Source organism: Cydia amplana, chromosome 25 (assembly GCF_948474715.1).
Source record: "Cydia amplana chromosome 25, ilCydAmpl1.1, whole genome shotgun sequence".
NCBI classification, from domain to species: Eukaryota; Metazoa; Arthropoda; class Insecta; order Lepidoptera; family Tortricidae; genus Cydia; species Cydia amplana.
In genome coordinates, this window is record NC_086093.1 from 321,467 (window position 1) to 335,063 (window position 13,597).

Below are 13,597 nucleotides of genomic sequence, written 5' to 3' on the forward strand. Positions count from 1 at the left end.
ATATTTGGTTTTAGAACCTTGTCACTGTAGAACAATTTGAATGTTACGTTGCTATAGTAGTCTACAAAACACGAGATAAAACATCCTCGTCTTACCAAGACCTATTCGTGTATATTTTTCTCTGTAATAAAATAGTGCTTCGTTTAAAAGGTGTTTCCGTGATAGCGTAATGAAATATACATTACACACAGCATTTTGAAATCAAATAGTCATGTCAGCGACAAGAGCGTAGGTACCTAATACTAGCTGATTTAAAGCCTTTGGAGAGCAGCACTCCGTGAGCTGTAGACCTCGTGAACCGAAGAAAATTTTAATACATATAAGTAATTATCAAACCTGCTCACATAAAATCACGAGAATCGGTTGAGAAAATAGTGATTTGTAAAGAAAAACTTCCGGACAGATATACGAAAAGCAATTTTGCCTAAGTAGTACTATGCCTTATGGGAAACGGTCGAAGAGATAGTTCAGATCCGGAAACCGCTACCAACTTTTAGTATGTTGTTAGGCATGGTATTTAGTCTCCAAAACTGCCGGGAGACAGCGGCGCCGGCCATCTACTTCAGCGGAATGACGTCATCAAAATGACTCCCGCCTCGTTGCGAATATTGCATATTGCACCCAAACTATATATGCATTGCACATACACGTGTGGGGTATTAAATGAAAGCCAAGCTGACTGAAGAGACTTTTGCTCCGCTCGGTCAAAAACGTGAAATTCACGGCTTTTTTACCGACATATTGTTTTGACTGACCTCTTGGTTTTATGACGCCCTCTGGTACGTGGAAATTGGTGGAAGACGGGGTCTAGCCGCGGCGTGAGCAACCACGGGCCCTAGCTCCTGTCACTCCAACCACGTGATCCTGTTTGGTTTCTGCCAGATACCTTGGTCTAGTGACGCCCTCTGGCGCGCGGAAGGCGGGGTCTAGCCGCGGCGTGAGCAACCACGGGCCCTAGCTCCTGTCACTCCAACCACGTGATCCTGTTTGGTTTTCGCCAGGTACCTTGGTCTAGTGACGCCCTCTGGCGCGCGGAAAGCGGGGTCTAGCCGCGGCGTGAGCAACCACGGGCCCTAGCTCCTGTCACTCCAACCACGTGATCCTGTTTGGATTTCGCCAGGTACCTTGGTCTAGTGACGCCCTCTGGCGCGCGGAAAGCGGAGTCTAGCCGCGGCGTGAGCAACCACGGGCCCTAGCTCCTGTCACTCCAACCACGTGATCCTGTTTGGTTTTCACCTGCTACCTTGGTCTAGTGACGCCCTCTGGCGCGCGGAAAGCGGGGTCTAGCCGCGGCGTGAGCAACCACGGGCTGCCCAAGCTCCTGTCACTCCAACCACGTGATCCTGTTTGGTTTTCACCTGCTACCTTGGTCTAGTGACGCCCTCTGGCGCGCGGAAAGCGGGGTCTAGCCGCGGCGTGAGCAACCACGGGCTGCCCAAGCTCCTGTCACTCCAACCACGTGATCCTGTTTGGTTTTCACCTGCTACCTTGGTCTAGTGACGCCCTCTGGCGCGCGGAAAGCGGGGTCTAGCCGCGGCGTGAGCAACCACGGGCCCTAGCTCCTGTCACTCCAACCACGTGATCCTGTTTGGTTTCTGCCAGATACCTTGGTCTAGTGACGCCCTCTGGCGCGCGGAAAGCGGGGTCTAGCCGCGGCGTGAGCAACCACGGGCCCTAGGTCCTGTCACTCCAACCACGTGATCCTGTTTGGTTTTCACCTGCTACCTTGGTCTAGTGACGCCCTCTGGCGCGCGGAAAGCGGGGTCTAGCCGCGGCGTGAGCAACCACGGGCTGCCCAAGCTCCTGTCACTCCAACCACGTGATCCTGTTTGGTTTTCACCTGCTACCTTGGTCTAGTGACGCCCTCTGGCGCGCGGAAAGCGGGGTCTAGCCGCGGCGTGAGCAACCACGGGCCCTAGCTCCTGTCACTCCAACCACGTGATCCTGTTTGGTTTCTGCCAGATACCTTGGTCTAGTGACGCCCTCTGGCGCGCGGAAAGCGGGGTCTAGCCGCGGCGTGAGCAACCACGGGCCCTAGGTCCTGTCACTCCAACCACGTGATCCTGTTTGGTTTTCACCTGCTACCTTGGTCTAGTGACGCCCTCTGGCGCGCGGAAAGCGGGGTCTAGCCGCGGCGTGAGCAACCACGGGCCCTAGGTCCTGTCACTCCAACCACGTGATCCTGTTTGGTTTTCACCTGCTACCTTGGTCTAGTGACGCCCTCTGGCGCGCGGAAGGCGGGGTCGAGTTGCGGCGCGGGCGGCGCGAGCAGCCACCCGCCGCGCCGCCCGCGCTCGCGTCGTATGCGCGACCACCACTGCTCTAGCTCCGCGGTCGGAGTCAGGCGAGCGGGCTGCACAACAACAAACAAGATATATAATATGCTGACAGCACCCCTAGCACATGATTGGCGCGACAGCAGTAACGTAGCGTAGTGGGGGCGGGGGGGGGGGGGGGGCGGCCCGCCCCGAGCGGCACTTTTAGGGGGCGGCAAAATTTCAGAATAAATACCAATAATATCGTATAAATATTTGAACTATTTCAGTCGCACTTATTATATTGAAATACGTAAGCTAGGGGGCGGCAAAATTTTCATCCGCCCCGAGCGGCCGAGACCCACGCTACGCCACTGCGCGACAGTATCTCGCGGCGAGATAGACTACCCGTCTTTTTCAAACTATGTTCCGCGCCAATCATGTGCTAGCCCGGCTGTACCTTATGGCATAAAAACAAAGCTGATAGTTAAAGTTCGTGATGTAGGTAAGTATGGCAATAGACGACATCCCGTCACTATTCCGTCTCCGTCAGTATCTGAGGGGAGCGTCTTAATAGATTGTTTTGTCTCTCTTACCCGGTCCGGTCCGATCCGGTTAATCCGGTTATAATATTAGCTGAAAATCGTTGAGCATTAGACTTTTCGTTCGTCGCGACATCTTTTGTCAAGTAGCAGTACTGATAGATCCGCTGGTTGACGCTAGATGTCGACTACGAAAATAATAAGCGTTTTGGTAAGAAAACTGATGTATGCAGTAAGCACTCTATGCTTACTTATTTATCTATGGTACCTATTAGAGAACCTTGTAGTATAGACTGTCTACTCGCTAACAGATGGCGCTTTAATCATAAGTCTTTAATTTAAGCATTAGGTATAATCCGTTTTGTTCGTGGCCTTACTTTGTTTGTAGTGTGGTTTCTTTCACTATTCGGTGGGTAATATTAAATACATACCGTTGTGGTGAAGATCTTGTACAAGCGTATGTTCTCCGCGTACGTTCTCTTGCTGAAGTCCACTCTGGTTGCGTGGTACTGGCGGTTACCGGCCGGCAGGACGCGCCATCGACTGTCCACGCGACCCTGCGGATGACGAATAACATATAGTTGGTCAAACCAATTTGTCAGTAGATAAGAACAAAAAAACTATACTCATCAATATCAATAGCAATCCGATTTAAGGTTCTAATTAGATTGGACTTTCTGGAAATGTGACTTGTCTTCAAATGAATGATCATAGCTTGATTCATTGAAATATGGGGCATTATCTATGAAAAGGGACCTTATTGTCAATGGCGCTTACGCCGCACACGGCGCGGCGTCGCGCGGCATTGTATTTATTCGCGGCGGAGCATCGTTAATAATGGCGTAAGCGCCATCGACAATAAGGTCCCTTTTTATCGATAACGTCACATAAATATATACTTATATTTGGATTTTTTGGGAAAACGTTGTAATTTGGTGCGGGCTGGAAAATAAGGTGGCGTTTACTTCCAAAATTGCTAACCCGGGTGAAGTGGTTATTCCTGATGATGCGCAGCAGCATCATGTTTTCCTGCTGCAGCCGCAGTGCGGCCGCCGTGCTGCGCACCGCCAGCGGCGGAGCGAGCCGTAGTGGTAGCGCCGTGTGCGTGCACATACCCGGGTGAAGTGGTTGTTCCTGATGATGCGCAGCAGCATCATGTTTTCCTGCTGCAGCCGCAGTGCGGCCGCCGTGCTGCGCACCGCCAGCGGAGGAGCGAGCCGCAACAATGGCGCCGTCGTGTCCACTTTGCAGCGGACGTGTGCGAACTGAAGAAAACTTAAAATTTAATTCTTATTTCGACAAAATGGTATCATCTTGGACATCTTGGGTCGTCCCATTCGTTTTTCGTCAAGTTCTTAAATTAGTCCTATTCTGCTTTCGTCACCCATTCTACATTCGTCACAATCGTCAGTGGCTTTCAATGTAGAATGAGTGACGAAAGCAGAATAGGACTAATTTAAGAACTTGACGAAAAACGAATGGGACGACCCAAGACGATACCGACAAAATGTATATAGATTCCATTAAAACTTTCCTTTCCAATCCATTTCGAATAATATTATGGGAGAAGATAAATTTGAAAAAAGCGCGACCTGTTGGCAAGTTATTGACCATCCAACCCTCTGGTTGGTATATATCTCTCTATCACTATCTAGTGCGATAACGTCTCTCACGTTACCGTTTCGTTCAATACGGCGCAAACGATTGGCATCTTAGCCAGGCCACAGATTATATAAGCGCCCCTTTTCAACAGTTTATTATACAGAACTTTTTAACGTAGTTCATTTACTCGCCAACAGAGGGCGCTCTAATCAAAATCAATTTCAAGTCGTTTTATTCGTGGCCTCACTTTGTCTTGTGGTTTCTTCCGCAGTAGCTTCTTCAGGGCGAGGGGCTCGGCGGGGGGCGGGGACCGGATCGACTCGTGGGACTGCACCTTCTTGAGTATCGTGTCTAGCTTCATGGCTACTGCCATAGAGAAATATAATGACAAGAGTGCTCACTCCATACATCAGTTCAGACTATTAATTTCAGTGTCGACATCTAGCATCGAGTAGCGGAACTATCAGTACTGCTACTTGACAATAGATGTAGCACCGACCGGAAAGTCTTATGCTGTTGAGATAAGACTTTCCGGTCGGTGCTACATCTATTGTCAAGTAGCAGTACTGATAGTTCCGCTACTCGATGCTAGATGCTAATAGTCTTTTTGGTACTAAAACTGATGTATGGAGTGAGCACTCTATGTATTTTTTTCTCTATGCTACTGCTAAGTGATAACCCTGGATTAAAGCTTTGGTTTCCTCCGAAAGCGGTGCCGTCATATTTAGCCGTATTATTTAGTATGGAGACGGCCGCTATATGACGGCACCTCTATCCTAGGAAAACCGATCTTAAGGAGCTTAGGGTGGTATTCCATCTGTCCATTATCTTGGTCCGGTGTAGGTATTTGCGTCTCACATTTTGCTTAATGAGAGAGTGAGACGCAATGCACATTGGACTAAGAAATTGGACAGGTGGAATACCATAGTTAAATAAGACCTGTTGGGTTCCACCATAGAGAAATATAAGTAAAGAAAGAGTGGTAACTCCATACATCATTCTTACCAAAACAAAAGTTATTTCGTTGTCGACATCTAACGACAAGTAGTGGAACTATCAGTACCGCTACTACTATAACTTACTACTACTACTACGTACTATTACTCACCTACTGTACACAGCCCGTTAAAAATAAAAAATAAGTAAATGATGAACAATTAATATGCACTAGAATTTATGTCATTGCAACAAGAAATCTATGTGGCTTAGCTATGTTTTGACTTATGTCATGTCAAGTCTTAAGATAGGCAAGGTCAAACATAGACCGGTAACCTAATAATTTGTCAGTAAATAAGAACAAAAAAAACTATACTCATCCTTTTCTTTTAGCATGTATTAGTGTAAGACAAAGTGACAAAGATAGTATGATTCTCTCTGTCTATGTTTGAAATGAGACAGTCCTTGACTTAATAACTATAATACTTTTTATAGTTTTCGATTTTCAGGCTTAAGCTTTGGTTTCCTCCGAAAGTGGTGCCGTCTCCATACAAATACTACGACATCCATATTTAGCCGTATTATTTAGTATGGAGACGGCCGCTACATGACGGCACCGCTATCCTAGGAAAACCGATCTTTACTCTCTTAGTCATAAAAAGTTAAAAAAATCTAACTACGTATGTGATAGAGGTTTACTAAAAATAAAACAACTAGAGTAGGTTATTTAAATTAATATTTATTGAATATATTAGTGTGTTACAATTAAAAGTGTAAAAATACAAATCGATCGTGCGAAATCACACGATAAAATCGAAATCACAAACAATACAGAGATCATTCTTCATATCTGACATTGATGACCAGCCATTGACATAGATATCTAGGGACTGGCTTTACGGGCAATAATAATGAGGCATGACAGGGGCCAGTACAGCGGTGTGAAATCGCTACAACGCGATTGGTTGATGAGTTCGCATCACGCGCGCGATTGGTTGACGAGTTCGCATCACGCGCGCTATTGGTCGCAACTAGTCGCGTTAGACTGCACGATTGGCTGGAATTCGTGGGTAGCACCGCTGAACTAGTACGATGTTTAGTGCCGCATTAGCCCGTCCTTAGATATTATACGTCAATGTGACCAGCTTTTGGAAATTTGAGCATTAAAATATTTTCGAAACATGAAGAAACTTGAATTAAGCGTAGAAGTAAGTTAAAATATAATAATCATGAAATAAAAACAATAAAATCACTGGAATGCGACTAGTATTAGAATACTACAGATTAATAATTAATTCTAGTAATACAAATGTCATTTGGTTATGTATAAAAATACTTTTAGTTTCACTAAACATTTTGTTCTAAATCAAAATGGTATAACTACGTTTACTAAGGGCAAGTTCCAGATAATATTATAGATGTAGTGCATAAATGTTTTCCTTCGAATTTTCTCAGAAACTTTCGTATTTATCATACTGGTTCAGTCAACCTCAGTACTTTTTGTACCGAGTCTGACTGAGATAGTAAACACGTTCGTACGACTATGTGAAAATATGATGGAAAATAATTATGCACTACATCTGTACATAATATCTGATAGAATTTACATATTTTGTTGGTGAAAATCGTTTGACCAATGTTTTTCGTTGTCGAAAGTTGAGCAATGAAAATGAAATGCTCGTTTTACTCATTGAATATATAGAACATGTGTATCTAATGTTACATGTGGTCGCTAAATAGCCTCTGCCATGACAATGCTCAATAGGGTATTTGACTGTATTTAAAATAAATTGTTTTACTCCATGCATGAAATAAAGCACCAAAAGATTAATAGAGAAACGTAGAAAGCAATTAGTTTTAGACACAATTTATATTTTAAAACCCGTATCAAACTATAAAGAGTAGGTTATACATTTGATTGTGACGTCACATTCTAGTGTTTCATATAAATTTCATAGAAGCAAAATCGTTTTGACAGTTGAATTAAGAAACTTATTTGACTAAAGCTTTGGTTTACTCCGAAAGTGGTGTCGTCATATAGCGGCCGTCTCGATACAAATACTACGACATCCATATTTAGCCGTATTATTTAGTATGGAGACGGCCGCTATATGACGGCACCGCTATCCTAGGAAAATCGATCTTAATAGTCAAATACCCTATACCAGCATTAACAGCGAATATCGGAGTATCGTAACTTCTAACATTAAAAGCTGCCACCCAATTTTGAGCTGTAATGCGGTGGTAATACGGTTGTCCCTACTGGCGGGCGCGCGGCGCGGCGGTGTTTGGGCGCGGCACGGCGGAGGCGGCGGGGCGCGCGCGCGCGTTGACGGCCGAGTACGACAGGTAGCGACAAGACAGGTCCGGGGGATCCATCTGCGACAATCATCACTGACCTTAGGGATCATCCATTAATTACGTCACACGAATTTCTAGGTTTTTTACCCCCCCCCCCCCTCCTTGTCACACTTGGTCACATTTTGCAAACCCCTCCCCCCTGGTGTGACGTCACATTTTAGGCAATTTTGTTTCCATCGACAATATTAACTCGGCATTATTTTTTTAATAAAAAAATATTTTTGATATATTAATATTAGCAATTTTATAACACACGAAAGTTACATCCAAAATCTCATTATTTAACTGTACAGCGAATAAAAAATATAAATTAATTTTCGGTTACTGATGAAGTTAAAGTGACATCACAATGTTTGTGACTCCCCCCTCCCCCATGTCACAACATGTCACATTTTCTTGACCCCCTCCCTCCCCCTAAACGTGTGACGTAATTAATGGATGACCCCTTAGCGTCTATTGCAGACGATTTATGGTGTAAGACATTTACACTCCGACGGAATTAAGGAAACGCAAGGATGCCCAGCACCTGCATTACCCTCTCGGATTCACTGTCTTAACCCACAGGAAAGGCGATCCAATATGTGTGGAGACAGGTCAACTGCAGGAATCTGCCGCTTATTTCAGGTTGGACCCTACTCGCGCCTTACGGAAACTCCATTCCAGGTTTTATTTTGGAGTATCCTTCTCCTAGATGACCTAGATGGATTGCAAACCAATGCTAAGATGACCATCTCCCCTGTGACAAAATAGCCTCTTGCTTCGCTTGTGGACTGCTCGTGCCAGTGCACGTCCTGCTCGATCGGCGCCCTCTAGCGTGACACTGTGTAAACCTGTTAGTGTGAGCTCACGTGTCTGTGGTGGCGCGGTGGTGCGGGCGCGCTCATGTTGTTCCCGGTGTACGCGACGCACTTCACCTGCCACTCGCCCAGCTGCTCGTGCCAGTGCACGTGCTGCTCGATCAGCGCCCTCTAGCGTGACACTGTGTAAACCTGTTAGTGTGAGCTCACGTGTCTGTGGTGGCGCGGTGGTGCGGGCGCGCTCATGTTGTTCCCGGTGTACGCGACGCACTTCACCTGCCACTCGCCCAGCTGCTCGTGCCAGTGCACGTGCTGCTCGATCAGCGCCCTCTAGCGTGACACTGTGTAAACCTGTTAGTGTGAGCTCACGTGTCTGTGGTGGCGCGGTGGTGCGGGCGCGCTCATGTTGTTCCCGGTGTACGCGACGCACTTCACCTGCCACTCGCCCAGCTGCTCGTGCCAGTGCACGTGCTGCTCGATCAGCGCCCTCTAGCGTGACACTGTGTAAACCTGTTAGTGTGAGCTCACGTGTCTGTGGTGGCGCGGTGGTGCGGGCGCGCTCATGTTGTTCCCGGTGTACGCGACGCACTTCACCTGCCACTCGCCCAGCTGCTCGTGCCAGTGCACGTGCTGCTCGATCAGCGCCCTCTAGCGTGACACTGTGTAAACCTGTTAGTGTGAGCTCACGTGTCTGTGGTGGCGCGGTGGTGCGGGCGCGCTCATGTTGTTCCCGGTGTACGCGACGCACTTCACCTGCCACTCGCCCAGCTGCTCGTGCCAGTGCACGTGCTGCTCGATCAGCGCCCTCTAGCGTGACACTGTGTAAACCTGTTAGTGTGAGCTCACGTGTCTGTGGTGGCGCGGTGGTGCGGGCGCGCTCATGTTGTTCCCGGTGTACGCGACGCACTTCACCTGCCACTCGCCCAGCTGCTCGTGCCAGTGCACGTGCTGCTCGATCAGCGCCCTCTAGCGTGACACTGTGTAAACCTGTTAGTGTGAGCTCACGTGTCTGTGGTGGCGCGGTGGTGCGGGCGCGCTCATGTTGTTCCCGGTGTACGCGACGCACTTCACCTGCCACTCGCCCAGCTGCTCGTGCCAGTGCACGTGCTGCTCGATCAGCGCCCTCTAGCGTGACACTGTGTAAACCTGTTAGTGTGAGCTCACGTGTCTGTGGTGGCGCGGTGGTGCGGGCGCGCTCATGTTGTTCCCGGTGTACGCGACGCACTTCACCTGCCACTCGCCCAGCTGCTCGTGCCAGTGCACGTGCTGCTCGATCAGCGCCCTCTAGCGTGACACTGTGTAAACCTGTTAGTGTGAGCTCACGTGTCTGTGGTGGCGCGGTGGTGCGGGCGCGCTCATGTTGTTCCCGGTGTACGCGACGCACTTCACCTGCCACTCGCCCAGCTGCTCGTGCCAGTGCACGTGCTGCTCGATCAGCGCCCTCTAGCGTGACACTGTGTAAACCTGTTAGTGTGAGCTCACGTGTCTGTGGTGGCGCGGTGGTGCGGGCGCGCTCATGTTGTTCCCGGTGTACGCGACGCACTTCACCTGCCACTCGCCCAGCTGCTCGTGCCAGTGCACGTGCTGCTCGATCAGCGCCCTCTAGCGTGACACTGTGTAAACCTGTTAGTGTGAGCTCACGTGTCTGTGGTGGCGCGGTGGTGCGGGCGCGCTCATGTTGTTCCCGGTGTACGCGACGCACTTCACCTGCCACTCGCCCAGCTGCTCGTGCCAGTGCACGTGCTGCTCGATCAGCGCCCTCTAGCGTGACACTGTGTAAACCTGTTAGTGTGAGCTCACGTGTCTGTGGTGGCGCGGTGGTGCGGGCGCGCTCATGTTGTTCCCGGTGTACGCGACGCACTTCACCTGCCACTCGCCCAGCTGCTCGTGCCAGTGCACGTGCTGCTCGATCGGCGCCCTCTAGCGTGACACTGTGTAAACCTGTTAGTGTGAGCTCACGTGTCTGTGGTGGCGCGGTGGTGCGGGCGCGCTCATGTTGTTCCCGGTGTACGCGACGCACTTCACCTGCCACTCGCCCAGCTGCTCGTGCCAGTGCACGTGCTGCTCGATCAGCGCCCTCTAGCGTGACACTGTGTAAACCTGTTAGTGTGAGCTCACGTGTCTGTGGTGGCGCGGTGGTGCGGGCGCGCTCATGTTGTTCCCGGTGTACGCGACGCACTTCACCTGCCACTCGCCCAGCTGCTCGTGCCAGTGCACGTGCTGCTCGATCAGCGCCCTCTAGCGTGACACTGTGTAAACCTGTTAGTGTGAGCTCACGTGTCTGTGGTGGCGCGGTGGTGCGGGCGCGCTCATGTTGTTCCCGGTGTACGCGACGCACTTCACCTGCCACTCGCCCAGCTGCTCGTGCCAGTGCACGTGCTGCTCGATCAGCGCCCTCTAGCGTGACACTGTGTAAACCTGTTAGTGTGAGCTCACGTGTCTGTGGTGGCGCGGTGGTGCGGGCGCGCTCATGTTGTTCCCGGTGTACGCGACGCACTTCACCTGCCACTCGCCCAGCTGCTCGTGCCAGTGCACGTGCTGCTCGATCAGCGCCCTCTAGCGTGACACTGTGTAAACCTGTTAGTGTGAGCTCACGTGTCTGTGGTGGCGCGGTGGTGCGGGCGCGCTCATGTTGTTCCCGGTGTACGCGACGCACTTCACCTGCCACTCGCCCAGCTGCTCGTGCCAGTGCACGTGCTGCTCGATCAGCGCCCTCTAGCGTGACACTGTGTAAACCTGTTAGTGTGAGCTCACGTGTCTGTGGTGGCGCGGTGGTGCGGGCGCGCTCATGTTGTTCCCGGTGTACGCGACGCACTTCACCTGCCACTCGCCCAGCTGCTCGTGCCAGTGCACGTGCTGCTCGATCAGCGCCCTCTAGCGTGACACTGTGTAAACCTGTTAGTGTGAGCTCACGTGTCTGTGGTGGCGCGGTGGTGCGGGCGCGCTCATGTTGTTCCCGGTGTACGCGACGCACTTCACCTGCCACTCGCCCAGCTGCTCGTGCCAGTGCACGTGCTGCTCGATCAGCGCCCTCTAGCGTGACACTGTGTAAACCTGTTAGTGTGAGCTCACGTGTCTGTGGTGGCGCGGTGGTGCGGGCGCGCTCATGTTGTTCCCGGTGTACGCGACGCACTTCACCTGCCACTCGCCCAGCTGCTCGTGCCAGTGCACGTGCTGCTCGATCAGCGCCCTCTAGCGTGACACTGTGTAAACCTGTTAGTGTGAGCTCACGTGTCTGTGGTGGCGCGGTGGTGCGGGCGCGCTCATGTTGTTCCCGGTGTACGCGACGCACTTCACCTGCCACTCGCCCAGCTGCTCGTTCCAGTGCACGTGCTGCTCGATCAGCGCCCTCTAGCGTGACACTGTGTAAACCTGTTAGTGTGAGCTCACGTGTCTGTGGTGGCGCGGTGGTGCGGGCGCGCTCATGTTGTTCCCGGTGTACGCGACGCACTTCACCTGCCACTCGCCCAGCTGCTCGTGCCAGTGCACGTGCTGCTCGATCAGCGCCCTCTAGCGTGACACTGTGTAAACCTGTTAGTGTGAGCTCACGTGTCTGTGGTGGCGCGGTGGTGCGGGCGCGCTCATGTTGTTCCCGGTGTACGCGACGCACTTCACCTGCCACTCGCCCAGCTGCTCGTGCCAGTGCACGTGCTGCTCGATCAGCGCCCTCTAGCGTGACACTGTGTAAACCTGTTAGTGTGAGCTCACGTGTCTGTGGTGGCGCGGTGGTGCGGGCGCGCTCATGTTGTTCCCGGTGTACGCGACGCACTTCACCTGCCACTCGCCCAGCTGCTCGTTCCAGTGCACGTACTGCTCGATCAGCGCCTGTAAAAATAAAACGTTTAACTTCAGTCAGTGGGCAGACACTCCTGACTTCGGGCAAACTCGGCTCCATTCGGCTCAGCATTCCTCCGAGCAATTATTAGGGTAGACGCAACTTTGCGTCCCTTTGCATGCACGACCCTAGGATAAGATAATAACTTGAATTTTGACAACCCTAAATAGCCGAAAGGGATAGTGCTATAAGCATAGAGAAATATAGTAAGACAAGAGTGCTCACTCCATACATCAGTTTTGGTACCAAAAAGACTATTATTTTCAGCGTCGGCATGTTCTGATGGTCCTCACCTGGTACTCCTTGGGTATGTACGAGTCCAGCACCAGGTCTGCCAGCTGTATCTCCCTCCTGAGAGCCCTGACAGAGTCCAGGATCCCCTCCATCTTACTCTACTGTTCTGGTGGTCCTCACCTGGTACTCCTTGGGTATGTACGAGTCCAGCACCAGGTCTGCCAGCTGTATCTCCCTCCTCAGAGCCCTGACGGAGTCCAGGATCCCCTCCATCTTACTCTACTGTTCTGGTGGTCCTCACCTGGTACTCCTTGGGTATGTACGAGTCCAGCACCAGGTCTGCCAGCTGTATCTCCCTCCTCAGAGCCCTGACGGAGTCCAGGATCCCCTCCATCTTACTCTACTGTTCTGATGGTCCTCACCTGGTACTCCTTGGGTATGTACGAGTCCAGCACCAGGTCTGCCAGCTGTATCTCCCTCCTCAGAGCCCTGACGGAGTCCAGGATCCCCTCCATCTTACTCTACTGTTCTGATGGTCCTCACCTGGTACTCCTTGGGTATGTACGAGTCCAGCACCAGGTCTGCCAGCTGTATCTCCCTCCTCAGAGCCCTGACGGAGTCCAGGATCCCCTCCATCTTACTCTACTGTTCTGATGGTCCTCACCTGGTACTCCTTGGGTATGTACGAGTCCAGCACCAGGTCTGCCAGCTGTATCTCCCTCCTGAGAGCCCTGACAGAGTCCAGGATCCCCTCCATCTTACTCTACTGTTCTGGTGGTCCTCACCTGGTACTCCTTGGGTATGTACGAGTCCAGCACCAGGTCTGCCAGCTGTATCTCCCTCCTGAGAGCCCTGACGGAGTCCAGGATCCCCTCCATCTCCCTCTGCTGCTCCCGCTGCTGGTCAGCCAGCTCCGCTTTGGCGGAGTTGAGGAGTTGGACGGCGCGCTTCAGTTTTCTGGTCTTGGCTGCGTTCTCTTCTTGGAGGGAGGAGTAACGCTCTTCTATGTCGAGACGTTCGGCCTGTAAATAAACA

The 13,597-nt window shown here is 51.1% G+C and overlaps 2 protein-coding genes and 1 long non-coding RNA gene across 3 annotated transcripts in view; 1 reads left to right on the forward strand and 2 right to left on the reverse strand.

The window, feature by feature from the left end:
- The window catches only part of LOC134659572 (uncharacterized), a 145,370-nt gene that overhangs the window by 84,103 nt on the left and 47,670 nt on the right, over nt 1-13,597 (reverse strand). The gene's annotated exons all lie outside the window — the stretch shown is intronic.
- The window catches only part of LOC134659540 (transcription initiation factor TFIID subunit 10-like), a 125,907-nt gene that overhangs the window by 43,043 nt on the left and 69,267 nt on the right, over nt 1-13,597 (forward strand). The window lies entirely within an intron of this gene.
- The window catches only part of LOC134659554 (kinesin-like protein KIF3A), a 46,460-nt gene continuing 40,457 nt past the window's right edge, over nt 7,595-13,597 (reverse strand). The window contains exons 12-14 of the mRNA XM_063515220.1: nt 13,348-13,584; nt 12,202-12,318; nt 7,595-7,714 (exon numbers count right to left, since the gene is read on the reverse strand). Coding sequence (XP_063371290.1) covers nt 7,595-7,714; nt 12,202-12,318; nt 13,348-13,584 — 474 coding nt within the window. The remainder of the gene's footprint in view (nt 7,715-12,201; nt 12,319-13,347; nt 13,585-13,597) is intronic.